General features: G+C 31.7%; 1 protein-coding gene across 2 annotated transcripts in view; it reads right to left on the reverse strand.

Moving 5' to 3' along the window:
• Positions 1 to 2,565: 2,565 nt before the first annotated feature.
• Positions 2,566 to 22,940, reverse strand: part of LOC106461973 (synaptogenesis protein syg-2-like) — a 141,728-nt gene continuing 121,353 nt past the window's right edge. The window contains exons 15-22 of one of the 2 annotated variants that reach the window (XM_022389268.1): positions 18,432 to 18,710; positions 17,392 to 17,703; positions 15,323 to 15,610; positions 12,969 to 13,145; positions 12,452 to 12,615; positions 9,823 to 9,895; positions 8,237 to 8,343; positions 2,566 to 3,083 (exon numbers count right to left, since the gene is read on the reverse strand). In XM_022389268.1, the coding sequence (XP_022244976.1) occupies positions 2,847 to 3,083; positions 8,237 to 8,343; positions 9,823 to 9,895; positions 12,452 to 12,615; positions 12,969 to 13,145; positions 15,323 to 15,610; positions 17,392 to 17,703; positions 18,432 to 18,710 (1,637 nt within the window). In that variant the 3' untranslated portion in view covers positions 2,566 to 2,846. Of the gene's footprint in view, positions 3,084 to 8,236; positions 8,344 to 9,822; positions 9,896 to 12,451; positions 12,619 to 12,968; positions 13,146 to 15,322; positions 15,611 to 17,391; positions 17,704 to 18,431; positions 18,711 to 22,940 lie in introns of both variants that reach the window. The other variant, XM_022389262.1, reaches the window with a different exon arrangement.

Consider the following 22,940-nt stretch of genomic DNA (forward strand, 5'->3'; position numbering starts at 1 on the left):
TATACGGTTGTAAACGAATGGATTTCCAAGTTATTAATGTGACCTTATATACTCATAATGGTGTTACTTACTGCATCAGAGCATTACTAAAGCTAAAGCTCTTGGATAAAAAGGTGAAATACAAATTATGTCATATATAATTATATCATATATAAGAGTTAATAACTTTATTCAGTTAGAATATTATTTATTACTAGCTGGAGTACCCATCCCCTGGACGGAAATTATGTAAATTCATGTTTAATAAAAGGTTATCCTAGGACATGAAAAGTTGCTTTCTTTATATGTAATTGTAAAAAACGGAAATAAAAATCGCAAAACGCAAAATGGAAAACTGAAAATTTGTATGTATCTCCCCATGTACCAAATAAACCGCCATACCAAATTTGGTGAAGGTCCATCAACAGGAGATGAGGTAGTGATAAAAAATGCAAAAACGTCCATAAAAACTGTAAACCTTAAATGAAAAATTGAAACTTTGTATGAACCCCGCATGAACCTCCATATCAATTTTGGGGAAGATTCATCCACACCCTGTGAAGTAGTTACATGGACATACAACAGATGGTACTATTGTATTTATATAGACTAGTTGTAGTACCCGTCCCCTGGACTGAAGTTATGTAAATCCATGATTAATGAAAGGTTATCTAAGGACATGAAAAGTTGCTTCTCTAATATGCAATTGTTAAAAGAAAAACGCCATTAAAAACTGCAAAACACAAAATATGAAACCCCAGGCTTGCATGTATCTCCGCATGGACCCAATAAACCTACATACCAACTTTGGTGAAAATCCATCTACAGGGGACGAAGTAGTCAAATGGACATACAACATACAACAGGCAGTACTATTATAATTATATAGATTTGTTTCATTAAACTACAAAAGATGACTTTGATGCAAAAATATTTAATTGGCAGGAATTTATTTTCACAGGTTTAGATACAGGGTTTCTATTTCTTAAAGATGGTTCAAACAACTATTCATTGATTTCAATACAGTTCAGTGATAACTCTGATAAGTTTTAGAAAGATCAAATGTCAGTGCAAACTATGGAGCTTGTAATAAGCACTACGTTTCGAAAGCTGAATCTTCTCCTATGTATTAATGCTATAATATTAACGATTTACACCGATATTATCACGTCTCTTTTAAACTGAGATATATATATATCGTGTCAGACAACGCGACGTAAAGATAAATGTTTTTTTTTTAATTATTTGACTGAAAAAGATATAGCGTGAAATAATGGTTTTTTCGAAAGAGCTTTTATAACACTCAGTTCATTTGTAACTCAAAAATACAGATTTTGTTTTCTAAGGTTGACAAGTCGGTATTTAGAATATATTTAGAAAATTAATATAAAAAATTCAATTTGTGTTGTGTTATCTGAAGAACACAAAATGTATGTATAAAAGCTGAAACACAGAGTTTCTTAAATATCAAAAAGTTTTTCAACAACAACAAAAAATAACTTTTTGTAATATTCTGTAATGGGATTCTCAGAGAAATGAAAAACAATTTTCCTTTACAATGAACCGCATCTCAACTTTTAGGATGGATACATTTTTGAAAACGTTTTTTAACTTTGTGTTGGTTTTAAAATCACGTTTCAAAGCCATAGATAATATAAATGGAAATAACTTATTATATTGTAGCCAAAGCTACCCCAAACTTTTTCTACGGAAAAGGTTCAGAGTTATAACACTGTTCTCTGAGTGGAGAAGTAGCTATTTTATCTCAGATAGTTGTAGACTACATAAATCAAACAGACCAAGTTACTGCACCAGGAAAATGGGGATTGCTGCTTATTTTTCCAGAGAACTTATTGTGGACAAATAACTATCTGGATGTTTCATAGGCTGCAGCAAATTCTATGTGTTGAAGCAGAACAACGGCCATAAATTTATCAAGGTAGCGTACATAAATTTGTAATAATACTAAAGAATGAGAGAAATGAGAGGAAAAAGTAAAATAACAATTGTAATCTACTTCTATAATTGATAATTCTAAGTGAAAGTATCTCTTAACTGTGAAATTTGTAGGTATTAGTTTATGCTCATAAGTCTAAAATTTTATAGATAACATAACTGCTAGTCAACATTTTAATGAAATATAAATCAATAACATTTTCGATGTATAATGGTATTCTGTTTTAATTAACTCTTAATATTAAATTATCACATTTTACCATACCTATCTCATTTTCTGCACTATGCTGTAAATAATGAAACGACAGAATCTGGTGATTCGATTTATATATATTGTTGTTTTTTTTCAGAAGTTCATAAAATAACAAAAGAGGACTCAATATACCCTATAATCTCCAAGTACTTTATTTGGTGGTTCTGTTGAAATAAAAATACAGACAGTGTAACATGGTATTCAAGATGAAGAGAAATGTTTGAAATTTCAAACATTGAAACTGGATTATTTAGAAGGTGATTTAAGCGTGAATAATGCAAAAAAAAACACACACACATCTTATATTTATTTTTTATTTTTTGATATTTTATAAGGTAACGCATGATTTTCTTTATACACAACACTTTACATTAGAATTCAAGAAAGTACACGTACAACAAGTATACAGCTTTTTAGTATTTTGTCCAGATTTTTTAAAATTCTAATAAGTCTTTTCTTGAAATGTTTGAGACTATCTGGTTACACCTTTGCTATCATAAATTAGTTGACGTTTCCCGAAGCAAGGAATAAGGAGCTAGCTGTGAATAAATTGGGTACAGAATATACATACAGAGATAAATATATATCTGTTTGGGTTTCTTTCACCTCTGGCAATTGCGTGGGCATTATGTTGTGCGATCTACCTTTGTCTTTCAAATCATACTACATGAACTCCCAGCTTACCGACGACGTATTTTTGGGGCTTGGACGATGTGTGGACGACAAGATCACGAGCTCTAACGTTGGGTTCTTTATCAGGAAGTATGATCTGAACGTGCTTGACTTTGGCTGTCTTTGTTGAGGCAGGATATGGCACGTTAGATATATCCACTGCTTGGGTAGGGAACTCTTTTCTTTGGGAACGTCCACCGTTCATAAATGGTTTGTTGTATTCCTATAGACAATAACGTAACTTAAAATACATTGAGAAAACATTTCAGTTGTGAAACAAATATTCAAAGATGGATTATTCTATAATTATATGAACTTCATAGCTTTGTTTAGTAAATACCATAATTAATGTTTGATTACCAGGCCTTTATTTCCTTCAAATGATTTTGGGAAGACATTGTTACATGTTTGGTCAAGAAAATAACCTTTTTCGATTGAAAAATCTCCAGTTCTTAAGAAATCATCTGTGTTAACAAATCTGCTCCTTTATAACAAATCACATTTTGTGTTTACTTGTTCGGAATACTGATAATGAAATGGTGGATTATAGTTAGTTGTTTAGAACGTTTATAACGCTTACAAATATTGAATACATATATATTTATTAATTATTGAATTTTCTATCTGGCAAATATACATTTCAAAATGCTATATAGTAAATAAAAATAGTAATTTGCTGTCACTTAGATAGAACAAAAATATCGTGTTTACGTGACTCTTATCATTTGTCTTCCCATATTCTGTCCACAGAAAAATACTATTAGGCTAAATACAATAGAAACAAGATATAAGTAACTACTATTGGCATGTTAACTTTTCTATTCCAAATGTGTTTCTGTGTTAGATTTTGATAATTCGATAAATAGACGGAGAGAAAAAGTTAAAATTCTTGATATTTTTTTTACCTACGTGATAAGCGATAATGAAGCATTATAAAAATACCTCTTTACATGTTATAGTACATGTAATATAAAAAACACAACTTTACGATATATAGTGCGAGAAATACAACTCAGTTTGGACGTAAGTGGTACCAAATGAAAGCATCGGTTGAAGTACAAACATCCGTTTCAGGTATGACAAAGCCTAATGACACAGAAGACCAAAATGTAGGAATTGAAGACGAAAATAAGATGACAGGAAATACCCCTTTATTAAATAGTAAATCCATATTTTCCTATAAATCGAATCTGTAATTATTCCCTATAAACACCCCTTTTTCTAAATAATATGCATGTGTTAAACATAACTCTTTAGAACAATATAAGAAAAAAAATCATGAATGGTATAATGGCTGGTGTTTGGATCAGCCAAACACATTTAGTTACATTCAAGCACATAATTTGATATCAGTTCTAATTTATTCAAAAACAAAAGATAAAATATCATACACATATGTGATGTTTTATACATCACACATTTGTATTTTAAATGAAGTGAACAGTACTAGGTAAGAGATGGACGAAATAGCAGCCACAGTTAAATATTTTTTTGCAGACATTTTAATATACACTTCTCAGAACTGTTGAAGGATAGACACAATTTGCAATATTATAGCTTTGACGATACAAAATATATTGTTAGAAAATATATTAATCACCTCTCTTAGTTTATCGTTATGAAAATTAGGCACTGATGATCTATCACATAATCTGAAAAGCATATTATTGGCGACTCCAATATTCTACAGATTGTTCTTATACAATCGTAACTAAAAAACAATAGAGTTCAAATTACTAGAGGCTGTTCGTGAATCATGGATAGACTTCAGAAATGACGTTTGTTCATGAAGGAATCCATTGGAGAAATGGAAGCCACCAATCATAACAAGTTTTGGCAAATTGGATGTAAGAGTGTCAAAATAACATAATCAGAATGTAGAACAGATTTAAAACCAAATTAATATTATGATTGTTGAAATATTTAGACAAAGCAGAATATCATCTTCGACACAAACGCTTTTTTCCACTATGTAAAACTAGTCGACTGATTCTTTAAAGAAAGCGAAATTGATCATATCGAGTTAATTTCACAGCCATCGGATTTCAGTCCCATTAAGCATAAACAGGATGCTCTTGTGAACTCAGACGCTAAACATACTCGAAAATAGTGGTCAGGGATTACTCAGAGCTTCATCAACGATGATATTAAGCACGAAACATAGATGCCAGGCTTTTGTTGTTGCTCGTAGTTATAACACTCCATAATGGAGTGAAATGTCATTAACTGTAAACTATATCTACTAAACTTTCATCCAAGAAAGTAGGATGAATGACCAATCATTTGCTTTTCAAACTACATGACTGATTGTCAGTTATCCGGTTTGCATAAAAATTAGCTGGTTGATACTACTATATAACCATGCTTTTGCCTGGTCTTAACTATAACACTACAAATTCCTACTACTCGTTAATTTTTTTGGACATTGTACATTTGACAGCTAAGTTAAAGCAAATGAACAAATAATGCTACTGTGATTAAATAATCTCACCTTATATTTCATCTCATGATTTTTTTTTCTACATAAATTACAAATCCTCTGATTTATGGTCAATAAGTACCCGTGCCACCAAATAGAAAGGAATTACACTGTCTGTCAGAGAAATTTATTATGCAAGGTCATATTAACATATTGCAGATGTGACGTGGATTGTGTTAAATGGATAAAGAAATCATGGTTGAATATGTTTTACTGACTAACTGCTTTTTAAAAATAGATTATGCCTTTACTGAATTCTTGTAGCTCTGTATCCAATCCACATACCGTTTTTTAGCAATGAAGTAAAAGTTCTGAGGTAATAAAGTGTTAATATGGATGCCGATCATGCAAGGCAATCAAAAAAGCTATTATATTATAGCGTATAAAATAAGATAATTATATGTTTCCAAAATATTAAACAAAAGAATATTATATATATACATAAACAGAAATATTATTAACAATATCGTAACATATCACTTTAAACACAAAACTATGAAATCTCAAGCTGTTATATATTTTAAATGTTCTTCGTATTTAGCGTTAAATCACAGAGAGAAATATTAGGGAAAATCACACTTCCTATGATATAAATTTCATGAATGTATTATGTTTACGACAATCTGTAACTCTAGGTTCAAATTTCTTTTTTACTCTAGTTATTCATTAAGAATATATTGAATATGAATATACTGCCATTTCTAGGTGTCATGAAGTTAAGTGTAAGTTAGCATCGGTTAAAGTTGAGGGAGTGTGAGAAAGTGGCCATTCTTTGGGCAGTCTTTAAGGAATTAAAAAGTTTACATCATTAGAAAATGATTGGAATGAGCGAATGTAGTGGCCGTCTTTTAACTTCAGTTGGTATGAAGACTGCTAGACCTAAGGTTATGAAACATTATAATTCGATGTACGGGAAACAAGTGAAAGGTCAGAAAGAAAGGGACCGGCTCAGATTGGGTTTGAGAAAATAATATAAACGATAGGAGTTCAATAAAAGAAAGAGAAGAAGACCAGGAAATGTGAGAGAGAATAAATAATAGGAGAGAGGCAAAGGAAGAAAATTATATGCTGCCAGTAATAAACAAAATTATTCCTAAATCTATGTTTAATTATTATCAGTAATAAACAGCAGTTTGATATTTTTGTAAACATAGGTAAAAGTCAATTTCTGATAGGAATAAGTACAGCCTAAAGAAAGTTGGTGGACATAAGAAGGAAAAACGAAGTGCGAGTATAGCACGATCGTAATACTAGATTATTAACAATATCAAGTTTAATAGTTTTGAATTCTCTCAGTGATACATTTGACTTTGCATAATATGGGCTGAGTGTGTTATATTGAAATGATTTTGGAGTCTCAATACGTCATTACAACCCATGTCTTCATCTCGAGTCATGTTCTATATGACCACCATACATCTTGAGATTAGCCATTTAGTATAGTTGCTTTTACAAAAGGCTTTATAGTAAAACTGTTATGTTAAACGAATGCCCAGTGTATAAGCTCGGTGGTTTCTAGCATCTGTTTTAACTGTCCGAATACACAGAAATACATAGGCGCTGCTCTGGCAACTTGACTAGTATGTTTTTATTTGGAATAGTATGAATACCAGTTTCATTCTGAAACTGTTTGAGGTATGCAATGATTGAACACGTATGTAGTGGAAGCAACTTGCGTTCTCGTTACCAGTGTTGCTTTTTCAGACCGAGATCCCTTTTGATTATATTGTGTACTGTTGCCTAGGGCACGTGAACGACTTTTGCCTCTGATCTTTTTGTTTGTGGATTTTCACCTGTTACAAGACGCCGTATTTTTCTTACAACGGCTGGGGTACTGTTCCAAGTTGATCCATATACCTTTGTTTTCCAATGGCGTTAAGACAAGGAACGTCTCCCATTTTTGTAAATTTCCAAATCTTGCATTGGAAAGTGTTGTTACAAACCCTTTCCGAAACCAATCTGTTTTCGAGTGGCATCATACTAGGTACGTACGGCGAAACATTTGAAAATGTAGTTTTGATACATAACTTTAGATTGCGACTCCAAATCGTCTGTGGTTATTAACGCGACTCGCTAGTTTGCTTTTTCGATATCGTTTTAATACAACGTACTCACGTTCTATATTCTATGAAATAACTGTAAAACTATCTAGGGTCGATAGAAAATACAAGCCCGCAGTTTCTGTTCCCCTTCAGTATTGTGCATTATAATGTATAAGAAAATAACAAAACTTTGTATCTCCAGCAAACCAATGTTAACGCGCAATCACGTCTTAATGGCACTGCTCTGTTATTAGAAACAATGACGTTTCACGAATATGATTGAACGGATTTGTAAAAGTTATAGTTTAATTTTCCTTTTATTCTCTGACAGCCTCAAATCTACCGGTATATATAGTTTTCAATAGCTGGGAGGATATCGTAAGTTTAGAATTTCATTTTAATAAGTCCCTCAGTGGTGTTTTAGTTTTTTTCCAGCAACGTTGATTGAACGTGCAGTTTCTTTCAATTGATTTTGCATATGGAATAAATTGGAAACTATTGAAAAAAATGGAATACAATAGTGTATGAAGGGTGACAAAATAATAGTTTTATAGAATAGAAAAAAAAAAGGAAATTGTATATCTTTAGATTTAAAGACTGGTTGTGAAATATAGAATACTTTCTTATATAATGATACCCAACACTACTATGTATATATATATATATATATCCTCCAAAGTGCTGCACACATACAAACATATAAAAATCAAGATTTTTCGCTTGGTTTTTACACAACGATACAATAATCGTACTTATTCTTGTCTTTAAATCGTTTTATGTTTTATAGAACATTATAATAATGAAAAAAATGTACAATTAGAATAATTTATAACTTTTTCTTAATAATTTACTTACTCGTTTCGTTACTTCCCGGTTTTCTATACTTGATATTTCAGGTTTCTTTAAAATATCCGGGCAGTCTTTGTCAGTTTCACTGCATGTCCTCATTTCTCTATTTTGTTCTACATAATGTAAAATAACATACAGTTTTTGTTTAATATGTGTAAAAATGACTTAATTGTGCTAAATAAATGTTGATGGGAAATATCAGATAAAAATGAGTTAGTTTTCATTGTTGTAAATTGTCCTTGCTATAATTAAATTAACGTAATAAATATTCACACAAAATGTGATCCTTTAGATTTCATGTTCATGTTTAATACTTACACTTATTGGTTTTAGATTTGATGTTTAGTATGTGATCCATGAATTCTTGATTACTTGACAACCATAGCTATAGTAAAGTTACAAGGATGCATTAAAACTAACAATTACAACACGAATCAGAAAGGAAATTTCCTTATATACTTTTGCAAGGACATTGCCCGTACTAAGTAATGTCATTCTTTTGCTTTTTAACTCTTTCTTTACCGATATGAAAAACATATAAAATAGTAAGCAGATGCATAATAAAAAAATAATATTTATTGTTTTAAATACATTTCTAGTAAAGGATTGTAAACCCATGATACGAGAACTTAAGTGTCCCACTGGTTTATAAATAAATGTAAAGAACAGGAGTTATACGTAATAGTAATATTAGATGTGAAACAGAATTTGAAGACCCAGTACCCTCATGTCTCATTGGGAAGTTTCATACATTTACGGAACCACGTATGTTCCATAAATAACCAGCGATCTGGATATTTATTGAACCACATACGTTCCTGAGGTATACATCAATCTGTTTATTTACGGAACCACATACATTCTTGAGATATACAGAAATATGTTTTTTTTTATGGAACCACATATGTTCTTTAGGTATACAGCAATCTCGTTATTTATTGAACCACATATATTCTTTAGTTATACAACAATCTGTTTATTTATGGAACCACATACATTTTTGAGATATACAACAATCTGAATATTCATGAAACCACATATGTTCTTTAGGTATACAGCAATCCGGTTATTTATTGAACCACATACATTCTTGAGATATACAACAATCTGCTTATTTATGGAACCACATATGTTCTTTATGTATACAGCAATCTGGATATTCATGAAACCACATATGTTCTTTAGGTATACAGCAATCGGTTTATTTATGGAACCCTTAATCATTAAACATTATTTTCATTAAAGCTTATGTAAAATAGTTAAATTTTCTCAACTACGTGTACTTCTAATTAATAAAGTATAATGATGACAAGTAATGTGAGATTGTCAAAACTAAGTAAACCTAGTTTATGTAGACGTTAAGAAACGATAATATTAGTAAATATAATAGCAAATATACAATTGTTTTGAGAAACCTGATAAAATAAACAATAGAGTCATAAGTTACACGTATTATTAAATAAAGTCATTAGTTACACGTCTTATTAAAATAACTTTATGCTAAATACCAAATGCACGTTAAGTAACGGTGCCATAATGTGAATCGCACACAATATATTTTCCATTTCTTTCAATTTTTACGAAATTCTTACCTTCTTCAGTCCTTTCTTCGGAAGGTTTATTATACTTTGGGGATTTACTTTGTTCATTCTCAACTTCCACGTTCTATAAAAAACACATATAATTTATATATAACTTAATGTTCATACAACTGATTGTGGAATTATTAATATTGTAGAAAAATATGACAGCCAATTTAATGTTTTTTCTTAGATTATTCCTTGTGCAATTTATTTTTGCTTTGTCAGATTATACCAGAAAATAAATAGTTTTATCACTTTTAATCACAAACATATAATAATTATATTAGCATATTTTACTCAAACTTTAGATGCCTCAAAAACTAATATCATTTTTAACTTATATAACAATGATGTGATTCATTGACAGTAAGGAGGGTGAGTATGTTACATATCTACCGTCGTCACTAATTTGGAAATGCTGATCAGAGAGATGACATCCGGCCAGCAACACTCACTGTTATCTCTTGGGCTATTTATTTACCAATAAATAATGGGATTGAACGTTACATTTTAATAACATGTAGGCTGAAAGGGAGAACACGCTTCACTCCGGGATTCGATACCGTGACCTGTAGATTGCAAGCCGAGCGCCTTAACAACCAGGCAATGCCAGTCCTCAAACCAGGTAAATTAAATAATCAAGTTGATAAAATGCATTATGGTATAAGACTGTCTAAAATTGCATTTTTAGCAGATATTCATCTACGGAATATTTGTTTTATTTAATAGTTTCCTTGTGACATCAATTTCTTTGTTCGTAAAAGATACAAATTGAAGTGTAGTAAGTATACATATAGGCCAGGCATGGCCAGGTGGTTAGGGCGCTCGATTCGTAATCTGAGGTTCGAATCTCCGTCACACCGAACATGCCAAACCTCCGCCTTTGCCTGTTCCCAAGTCCAGGGTGAGAAAGGAGGAGGGTTGGACGCGGGGCTAGCAACCCCGTAAAAACAAACCTGCTACAAGTAACTGCAACAACACCTTCCGTTGGCGAGGTGTTGTTGCGGCCCTATGCTCCACTGGGAGTTTACAGGAATAAAATAAAAGTATACATATATATGCTCGCTATCTTTAAACCGTTATTCCAAAGCAAACTGTATGATAATTTTTTATTGTATTAAAACAGGAAAGAAATCTAAACGAAAACGTTTTTAGATATCAAAATTCGCCATTAAACATTGAAACAAAACAATCTATTTTTTTTTTACTAAAAATACATATAGCACTTTACTACGATTTTTGCATACAGTTTTCATCGTGGGATGAAGGAAGTCTGTTATGTAACAATGTCTATTTTTGTATTTAACATGAAACTATAAACATAATCCTTAAATGCTTTATGCCCAATATTTTTGTAGGTTGAAATTTCTTTTGCATTTTAATATATTTGTGTTTTTGATTGTTAATATCACCCTTAAAAATTCTTTAAACTGCTATTTTATTGGATTATGGGATTTAAGATTTCATTGATACTTTAAATATATTTGTTTAATATTAGTTCATAAACAATTAGAGATTACGCTACTATGAATTAATTACACATCAGTCATACGAAACCAACACATTTACTGCAAAGCTCTCTTCTAGTCTGATTTAAATAATTTACAGTTAGATAATGGAAATTCATTCATTGTTTGTTGTTAAGCACAAAGCTATATGTGCTCTGCCAACTGTGGTTATCGAAACCTGTTTTTAGCTTTATAAGTCGTTAGAATTGTCGCTGAGCCACCGGAGGGGGGATTTATTGAACTGCTAGAACTGCTAAAGTTCTGTTTAAACTATTGGAATTTACATCACTAAACATGGCTACCTGATGGTAGATTAGCAACTAAATATAACATTAAACAGCGTTCCCCACTGGTTGAGCTTTAAGTTAGAGGGTTCTAACGCTATAATTAGGGGTTCGATACCATGTGGTGGAAACAGCGCAGAAAACCAATTGTATAACTTTACGCCTAACAACAAAACAACAAAGAAAAAGAAGCATTTCTTTGTCTTATTTCTAATTATAACCTCTTTTAACAACGGATAGTTCTAAGAATTGCAGAGAGTTGGTAAAAAGAAAACAATCCGAACAAGAATTATCTGAATTAGTGAAAGTACGCTAAATGCAAGCAGAACAATGAACAACGAGCACGCTTGAATTAAAGAACTTTAAAGGATTACAAATTACAAAGCACATAAACTTTTACCCGATTTGTTACTTTAACAGGATTGTTGTCATTTAGTCCACAGACCATTATCAGAGCCTTAGTATCATGCTGATAAAATTGTGATTAAAACTTACGAATTCAGTTGAAATTCATGTGTTTCGGAAATAGTGTTCGCAAATCTACGCCGTTTCATATACAATATTTACATAAACACAATGGAGAGAGACTAGTTTCTAGGAATTAGTTTGTATATTTTCTGTTTATGACAACAATAACATTCAATCAGAACGATAATGATTTATATTTTTCGTTTTATAAATGTTCACACCTCAAGGTTTCTTCAGCAACAATATCAAATCAACTTTACCTTTGTATCATTGAGTAATTCTTTAAACATTACACCATGATAAGTTTAGTTGTTTTTGTTTGAAACGGGATATAATGCTTCCCATATTTCTTAATTAATTATATCAAATCAACCTTACCTTTCTATTGTTGGGTACTTCTTTCAACATTATATCATGACTAGTTTCGTTGCTTTCATCCTGAACCGGGTATAATGCTTCTCCGTTAATTTTCTCTTGATAATTACTAGGTGTATACATCTGAGAATCAGACACTTCGGATGTCTTTCTTTCAGAAGTGACATCTTCTTGATATGGTTAAAAATCAAATCAGTTATTAGAAAAATACAAAAACTTCATTACATTACTACCTAAGGTTTTTATTGCTATTTAAACGTCACTTTTTATGGTAAATAACTTAATTTTACATGCAGTTTTTGCATATAAACGAAATAGTTTTGTTTATTATACGTTACAATCGAATTAAAACCAATCTGCAGAAAATATTTTTTAAAACTTTAAGAGAGAGAAACAAATTAAATTTTACTACACGGGCTCATTGAGAATTGATAGAAACCTAAAGATGAAACTATAAGCAACTTGTCGTAACAAATATAACATTTAGATATCTTCTTGAGATAACAAAAAACAAACAAACCTTGGTTTTGTTGATTATGCTTCCTTTTTCTTATAAAATAGATGACAAAAATGATGTTAAGAAAAACGAGACATGCGCCTGCAATAACACCTACAATGATGAAAATACTAGAAATTCCTTTGTTATCTTCATCGGTAGAGTTGACCATGGCTTTTGATGTGTCCATTAAAGAGTTATCTGTTAAAATTTAAAACGCAGCTCTAAAAAATGTTTAAATAAATATAGACGTTTCGTTGAAATCAGATTAACCTAGAAAAATAATTAAAATGCAACGAAATTATTTACTTATACATCTAAATATACAGGGTATGTAGACTATAGCGATCTCTCCAGTATTGGAGAACGAACAATAAGTAACCTAACAAAGCTTGTTTTTATGATTAGTCAGCTGCATTTGCATGTTATTGAATCAATATAACAATACAACTCTTCAATGTCTTAACCAGCGATATCAATAAATGCGTAACATAAAAGTCCTTATAAAAGTAACATAAAATGCAACAGTTGGTCTCCTTGGAGTTTTAACTAGAAGGTTTTTTTTTGTGGACGTACACAAAAGATACAAAAAAAAAACTTCATTATTTAATTAGGCAGTCTCTAACATCGAATGTATAAATTATAGCCACCACTCTATTACCCCCTTTTTATCTCGCTACTTGCTGTCGTTTTTTTTTACGTATTTTATACTGTTAGCCTATGGATAATCAGTAAAATAAGATTAGGTAAAATTAATACGTTATATAAAGAATAATAACAATAAAAACATTAAATCACTCTACGTTGGCATACGTAGGGGATTCCAAACATACACAAATCATATCGGTATTATTACTCTCTAATAATGTTAAAGTCAAGTTTGTTCTACTATAAGTTGGAATACTGTCCTGCCCAAGTAACACAGTTACGGTGGTGAATTTTGGTTAATATCGGTTTTGCAGATAGTTCTCCTTGCAAAATTGTCTTGATTTGTCAGTCTCCTATTCATTGTTCTTCTGGATATCCTGAAATGAATGTGTTCATGCCATTCCTGTCGTGTTAACTTGATCAAAACATGGTCAATTCAGGTAGTAGTGTTTCGGTGTCTGTAAGTAAACCTTGCGGGAACAACGTTTCCTCTAGTCCGATGACGTTTTAGGATTCTGGATACAGTACACTTGGGGTACTCTACTGTTCTGCCAACGTCCGTTTGCTTCATACCCTTTCTGGACAGTCGAACAATTTGGCGCCCTATAACTTCTAGTACGTGACAAGGCATGACTCTACACCAAGTACAGAAGAATTGTCTGAACAAAGTGTTGATTGTTTCGAAAAATATTGTACCAAAAGCACACCATTTTATACAAAACAGACGTGTAAGAGTTGTTGACGAACAAATGTTCAAAACAAGTTATTCAAACCAGAATAACAACTCGTACATGTTTATCCGATCAGGCATTTACTCAATAACTACTACGTGCATATAGACAATAACATGAATATAGAATAGTATGCAAACATTTTGGTCAAGACTGTACTACACTTCAATACATATTAATTTTTGTAAAATTAAAAACTAGAAAGAAGCTATATATACGCTTTGGCAATAAAATATATTTTTTCACCAAACAAATTTCGAATTTTCGAAACTTAAAATTGATTCAAGTTTGTTAATACACGAAAAAGTATTTTGATTTGATGACTTAAGTTTTTTTTTTGGGGGGGGAATTCGGCCCGGCATGGCCAGGTGGTTAAGGCACTCGACTCGCGATCTGAGGGTCGCGGGTTCGAATCCCTGTCACACCAAACATGCTCGCCCTTTCAGCCGTGGTGCCGTTATAATGTGACGGTCAATCCCACTATTCGTTAGTAAAAGAGTAGCCCAAGAGTTGGCGGTGGGTGGTGATGACTAGCTGCCTTCCCTCTAGTCTTACACTGATAAATTAGGGACGGCTATCGCAGATAGCCCTCGTGTAGATTTGCGCGAAATTCAAAAACAAAAACAAGTTTTTTGGACAGCAATTCTATAGAAATAATCACTAAACAGTTTTGAATGTTAAAGCTTTCTTTATAATACATATTATATTTGAAGTTGAATGCGTTTGAAGCTATATGTATAAAGGTAAAAATATATATGCATTTTGAAATAATATAATTCTAATTTGGTTGAATCAAACATGAAAATATATTTTAATTTATTGCACGGAAAAAAACTGAAGATTCGATTATAAATAACAAAATGAAGAATTCTCCTTACCGAAATTCAAATTAGAAAAAGTAACATAATTTGTAAATAAGACATCAAGAAAATTGTATTATGAAAACTGTATCTGTATCATTATTATTTATAAAGTGGAAAGATGTCTTTCAAATCATACCCAATATTTTAGTTGTTACAACTGCATTAGTGTTACGACTTTCTCCGTATTTATTTCGAGCCATGATTTCGAACACGTATTCCGACTGTGGTTTTAAGTCTCTTACAACTAGAAGGACAGAACTTCCTGGAATGAATTTGGTAAAGCTGTATATTTTAGACCTAGACTCGCGATAGCGGATTTGGAACTCCTGTGCGGCTCCGCCGTTGAAGCCAGGAATCCATCCTAAAGATACTGAGTCGTATGAAACATTGAGAACATGAAAGTTCTCAGGGGAATCCGGTTTGCCTAAAGGAAATGAAAGTCCAATTTTACATGAAATAGATAAAAAAACAATCTATATAAAACTTAATTGTTTTATACATATGTATATATATATATATACACACACACACACACTTCGAATTAACTTCGAAACAGAAAAAAAAATATCCAGACAAATAAGAATATAATATCAGTTCGTTAGGCTTTATCAAATCCTACTATGTGATTACAGTTTCAACGTGTGTGTTTAGTATTCTGATTGTATAAGAATATACATTTACATTATATGTTTTTAACTTTACATAATTTTATACACAAATAAATAGTAGCGCAGATTTAAGCCGTTTCAAATTTAAACAAAATTTGGAATAGTGACACTGATACACAAAATTAAACGATTCTAACATACTATATTTGGAAATACGAAACTGTTTTAACTGTTTTAATTACTTCAAAAGGTCACCCCATGTCGTCTCGTTTAAAATACCGATAGTGTTTTAAAGCATGATATAACAGAAGTGAGCAGATGATTCTGCACTGAAAGTACGTTTCTTGCGCCATTTTTTTTACTATCGTTTACTCGCTAGAAATTAAAAAAATTGTGTATTTTATACGTTATTTATCTGTAGTCAAAAGATGAAAAGAAAGATAAAACTGTGTTCATTTTGTTCACGTCTTATCATGTGAGGTGTGGCTATGACAAAATGTCAAAATAATATATGCATAAATGAATCAAATAAGCAACGAAAACGTCGATGAGCGGAAAGTCTCTGGGCTACAGTATCAAGGCAGATTTTAATTCAGAAACCGTCCTGATGTGCTAATATTTTCAAATGCTAAATTTCTCACAATCTAGATGGCAGTGTTCTCATTTGATAGTCACTCCGGCTCAACTATAGCCGAAATTACTAACTATAATTCTGTTTTTCTATAAATATCGGCCTAGCATGGCCTGTTGGTTATGGAACTCGACTTATAATCTGCGGGTCATGAGAATCCCGTCATCGAATATGCTCGCCCTTTGAGGCGTGGGAAGTTATAATATGAAGGTCAATCCCATTTTTCTTTGGAAAAAAGAGTAGCCCAAAAGTCGGCGATGGATGGTGTTGACTATCTGCCTTCCCTATCATTGTTAAATTAAGGACGCAGCTAGTTCTTTGCGCGAAATTCAAAGCAAATCCATTGTTTATCTATTATGTTCACATTCACGATGCTTTATCTACTTTATGATACATCATTAATTAAATGTGTCGAATTTTAAAATCTTTCCAGTGTATCACTTTTAGATTATGGACGGCTAGCGCAGATAGCCCTTGAGTACCTATGAGAGAAATTCTAAAAACAAGTAAACAAACAAACCATAATTGTAATTACAATGTTAATTAGACCCAGTGGTTAAGCGGTAAATCTGACGGCTTATAACGCTAAAATTTGGCTTTCGATACCCGTGGTGAGCACAGCACAGATAGCCCATTGTGTAGCTTCGCGCTTAACAATAAACAAACAACATTAATTTCCTCCACTTGTAAATCGTCTTATTTTAAAGCATAACGTATTTTGAGATAACTACATGAATATGTCCTTCCCTTACATGAGCATCAAAAGGAGTTTTAATTTTCACGAACTCTAAGAAGAAAAAAAAATTTCTACGAAACTGTTGAGTCTTTATTTTTGCGCTAAAAACATGATTCTGATTTAATGACACATGTAGAAAAATAAATCACGTCCACATGAAAAAAGCAAAAAAAACAAACAAACAAAAAACATAGCGTTCTGTTTGTTGAAAATAAATATAAAACAAATACCTTTTCTTCTGAGTGTAATAATGATATCATCAACACCTAACTCGTTCTTTACAATGCACATATACTTTCCATAGTCAGTATCTGTAACATTCTTAATAAACAAAACACTTTCCCACATAGTCTCGTCTAACTGGGCTTTTTGGATGGTGTACTTAGAGATGCCTAGATAACTTCCTATCACCACACCACTGTCTAAGGACCAGGTGAAGTTGACGCTGGGAGCAGCTTCCACAACACAGACAAGACGGGCAGTGTTTCCTTGATCAACAGCTACGTTTAGCAGTTGCCTCGTCAAGTGAATAACTGGTTTAACTGCACAAAACAAGTAATGTCAGCAAATAGTATAAACACTAAGTTTTTTGGAAAAAGAACAACTTATCTATCTAAAACCGCTACTTTGACATATAATATTAATATTGAATTTTAAAAGCTTTTGAGAATCAAAGTAATAATATTTTGAATACTGAAGCATCGAATAATAAGATAAGGAATAACGCATGTTTGATAAAATTGTTAGTAGCAGAAGACGCACAAAAAGACATTGTTTATAAGCTTCATAAAATATTACTCTTCCCCCCTTCCTCCCAGTGGTTCAATGGTATGTCTGCGGACTTACTACGCTAGAAACCGGGTTTCGATACCCGTGGTGGGCAAAGCACAGATAGCTCATTGTGTATCTTTGTGCTTAACTTCAAAACAAACTGTCCTCCCCCCATATCTTAAGAAATGTGAAATGCTTATTGGCTGGAGTAGAGCAAAGTAATTATAAGACAACATATATTCATAATTAATTACAATTATCAAGACTTTAATAACAATAAAGTTTTAGATTCGGATAAACCTAAAACCTTATTATTCCACTAAAAACATAAGTATTAATTTTCTTGTGGAAAAGATTTTAAGGTAATCCGTTTATTTTAATCTTGTGTGCTTACTTTGTACTATGTCCAGACAGTTTGTGATATAAATAATAGCTATATATATAACACATTTTAAATGAATAAAATGTCTTATTTTCTGTAGATCCACTCACGACTCACACTTGACTACAAGCTGTATGCGTGCTTCCGTTTCTTCTCCAATTCCATTGTAAGCTAAACAGTGGAACTCCCCAGCGTCCTTCCTTGACACATTGAAAACGTTTAGTATCGAATGCCCTCTGGAAGAAACCACTTGCGTCCTGAGCTTGTCAAAACCAGATCTGGCCCATCGTATGGTGTCATCAGTGAGTGGGTTACCATTTACTATGCATTCGAATTGAGCGTCGTCCCCAGGGTTTGCCAGAACCGTATGGCTGAATTTTGTTATGGTGGCCTGATCTAGAAAAAATAAAATGGATTCAAATGTAGAAACCTTCGAAATAATTTAATTTAGCCCTACAAGACATTTCTATCCATCTATCTGTCTTAATTAGGTAAGTATAATTCGCCGTTCTCTCATCAAAGCATGGAAGAAGGCAAAGTTGTTTTACTGTACAATAGGTAGATCTTTTTCCAGAAAATATTGATTATGTTTCTTCAAAAAAATGACAGATCTAAGCATCGTAATAAATATTACTCAATTTTATTATGTATTATATTACAAAAAATATTTTCTAATGGAAATTCGATGCGATGTTTTTGTATTGCCTTTACTGTTGCACTTTAAAAGATAGTATGCCGTGTGTATTCTCTACTGAACATACATAATTATGTGTTGAGTAGCAATGGGTTCATCACCCAAATCACTGTAAGAGAGTACTAGACAACTGTTTCTAAAACGTTTGTTTTTGGTTAATTTTTTGCAGTTTGTGTTTTATTACATAATTTAGCTAATTTTAAAAAGAGATTGGTTTAGGAGCCATATCCTATGTTTACCATCTAAAGAATTTGTTTGCGTTAAGGTATAGATTGAATATCATCACGTGTTATGACCGAACGTAAATGACTATTCCCAACGAATACAGAGCAATACGTTTCATAATAACAGCATCAACAGAAATACTAAATCTGCCTCCTCCTGTCGCTCAGCGGCAAGTCTGAGGGTTTTTAACATTGAAAATTGGGTTTCGATACCCACGGATGACAGAATAGAAATAACCCATTGCGTAGTTTTGCGCTTAACAACCAACAAAACGATCGAAGATTAAAGGTAACGCAAAAAATTCTATAGGCTTCATCTTTAAAATTAAAAACCTACAAGTATCTTATTAATTTGTGAGAAGTGAAGTTGTTATGTGAAACCTACATCTGGCTAATAAGCTAATAACAGTTGTCTGGAAAAAATAATAAAATCTTCGAAAGTACGTTTTCTAATACAACAGTTGACGTTTCACTACTAAGCTCTACTAAAGATGATTAAACACGAGTAACCAGACTTTTAAAGTCTGTTATTGATAAATAAGTAAAACATGTAGAATAATTTGTTTACAATGGCTGTCCGCTACCGAACAAAACAATTGTTCTTTTGTATATTATTCATATTTTATATTCTTATATTTGAACTATTCTACAGTACATTCTACTACTTTTATTACAAAAAAGAAAACAATAGATTTAACAGGAAAACTAAGTTCTTAGTAATAATGACACACCTTCCAAACTGATTTGACGGCTCAGGTATGTTTCGTTATTTTTACCAACTCAAACAGCAGGATGTTTTTACTTAGTTTCATACGGTTTATTTGTTAGTAAACACGAAACTACACAATGAGATATCTGTGCTATGCCCAACATCGGTATCAAAATTCGATTTGTAGTGTTATTAGCTCTCAGACTTATTGCTAAGCCTTTGTTTCATAAGTTGGATTTTTAGTTAATCTAGTTACTGTTTCGTCAGAATAAAGCTACGGTTATAATTTTGATATGATCAAAGAAATCCGTTAATACAATTTCTGATGAAATTTTGTGAAGAACTTGTACAAACATTGCATATAATCTGCCGCTATTCCTTAAAAATAAAATATGGGATTGTAATGAAAAACAAATATCTTATGCCTGGATACATGACTGCAAATATTATAAAGTAATTTTTTGTGTTGTAAATGCGATACAAAGTTATTGATTTTTAACTGTCAGTACACAACAGTGTTCAATAAAAGCAGGGACGATCGATTTTTGTATCTTGAGCAAATATATCTTAACAGATCAACTCTGAACGACCTTTTATTTTTGTCACAAGTAGATTTTAATAGAAACGTTATGAAACAGATTTTACTGCTGAACTTTGGTAGGATGAAACCGTAAATACCATGCCAGTAAGTGGATCGTATTTCTCGTTTTTAAAGCGGCCATTTATCTTTCATTTGACAAACATTATAACGCAATAGAAGACCTACGGGACGTTTTTGCAAACAATCTTAAAGGTTATTTTTTTGTTTTACCTCAAAGTACTATTTTCTTCTAAAAAACAAAAACAGGGTATCTGTACTTCAGACTAGTTTACTAAATGCTGTCCGTATTTTATCATGTGGTATTACTCGATGAATTTTCAGACGAGTTAATTAAATTTCATTAAAGGTCAATGCACGTAATTTTAATTATTGAAAGGAATCATTTGTAATACATTTAATGGTTTAAAATTTCATACAAAATATGAATTTTGACATAACAGTGGGTAGTGTACTGATCCAAGAGGACGCATTCATTTTCGAGCGTTTTTTTTTTTCGAATGAAAACGTTTTATCTGTATTTAAAATATACTTTTCGGTTTTGGTATTCATACCTTCTTATAAACTATATACTTCTCTGAATAAAAAATCTCAGATTCATAGTAAAAAAAAATGTCTGATTCATTTATAAAGAGTTATGTTTTGAGTTGAGTCAATGCATACGATATCACAGAGGAAATGTCAGAGATAATGTCCCTAACATCGTTTTTCAAGGACTAGTCAACTAGAAATAATTTATTTCAATAGCCTACTAGCCAAACACAGAGGGAGCTTTTTCACGGTAAAATTAAGCTACGTATTGTTAATCTACATTGCATAAACTAACAAACAAGTATAATGAAATAGAATGGTTAAGCTAGGCAGTTTTTTTTTTTCAATTTTATATTGGCAAAAATGATTGTAAAAGTTAGATTTGAAACTGAAATTAACGCATATTCATTGATTTCAAAAGAAACTAATTTTTTATTCAGTGGTTTTATTGTGAACTTTGCAATACAATGAGAATACGATTCGCAGAAATATATATGTAACTTTTTAAATTTAATTAATCCATTAATGCAAAAACTACTTTCATTGTGGCGTTTTCAAAACGTTAGTATAAATTGATAAACCTAAGTATTTAAACTATTTCGATATGTCTCTTCTTCATAATAATGTTTCAATGGTCATAACGAGTTATTCAGCTTAGTAAAGTGTATAATTATATCTTAATAATTATGTTCGCTTGTTTATAAATATGTTAAAAATAAACTAGAAACCAATAAAGGCATTGTACAAGACTGCTCGATGTTGCTCTTTGTAAATCGTAATTTTAGTGTGACGTCATACCATCATTCTGTAGATAAATGTTATGGTTCTCACCGATAAAGCTAAGATAAATAACTGAATGATGTTGTAGCTTGAGTATGTAAACCTAACTATAACTATGATGGAGTAAAGACTGTATGTAAACCTAACTATAACTATGATAGAGTAGAGACTGTATAAACAGTGTCTATATTCAACTTACTCTGAGCTAGAAATTCTAACAGCATACAATATGTATATTAATTTTCTTAAGTTTAAAGTTTTTAATCGGTATCGTAATTCTAAGGTTCAGATATACAGAATTTTATCATTATGTTTGATTATCTAGAGGCTGGATTATAACATTAGAAACAATAATATATAAGAACGTTGGTGAAAGGCGTACAACATGGAAAACGGAATCTACTAATAAATACGAACACGGTTGTAGAGATGAAGAATAGCATATTTACGTGAGTAGAATAGTTCGGCATACACTTATATCATTATCAACAAAATCAGAAAAGGAGATGAACTGAATGATTGATTTATAAGTATAAACTCAGTAAAATCGTAATGATATTTGAAAACATAAATTGAGGACACAAAATTAAGCACAAAGCCACACAATGAGCTATCTGTGCTCTGCTTACTAAGGGGCAGGACACTTTGAGAAGGAATGATAGTTTGTTTGTTATGAATTTCGCGCACAGCTACACGAGGGCTATCTGCGCTAGCCGTCCCTATTTTTTTACCAACGAATAGTAGGATTGATCATCACATTTTAACGCCTCCACGGCTGAAAGGACAAGCATGTGTCACATTATAACGCACCAATATAAACGATACACCAGTGTTTACGTACACGTATATTGTTGATTCTTACACTCGAGAAGTTTCTACAATTTTAGAGTGTAGGCGGCAATTTCGCAATACTTATTTAACAGTATAAGTTATGTACATCTCTAAATATAAATTTAACTCAATCAAACATCGATATTAAAATAGATATAGGATAGTAAATCCGTCACAAGTAACATATATATATATATATATATTGGTATACTTTGGTGACAGATTTTCTTGTAGGCAGATTTTGTTAAACAAGACCGAT

Source organism: Limulus polyphemus, unplaced genomic scaffold (assembly GCF_000517525.1).
Source record: "Limulus polyphemus unplaced genomic scaffold, Limulus_polyphemus-2.1.2 Scaffold42, whole genome shotgun sequence".
NCBI lineage: Eukaryota > Metazoa > Arthropoda > Merostomata > Xiphosura > Limulidae > Limulus > Limulus polyphemus.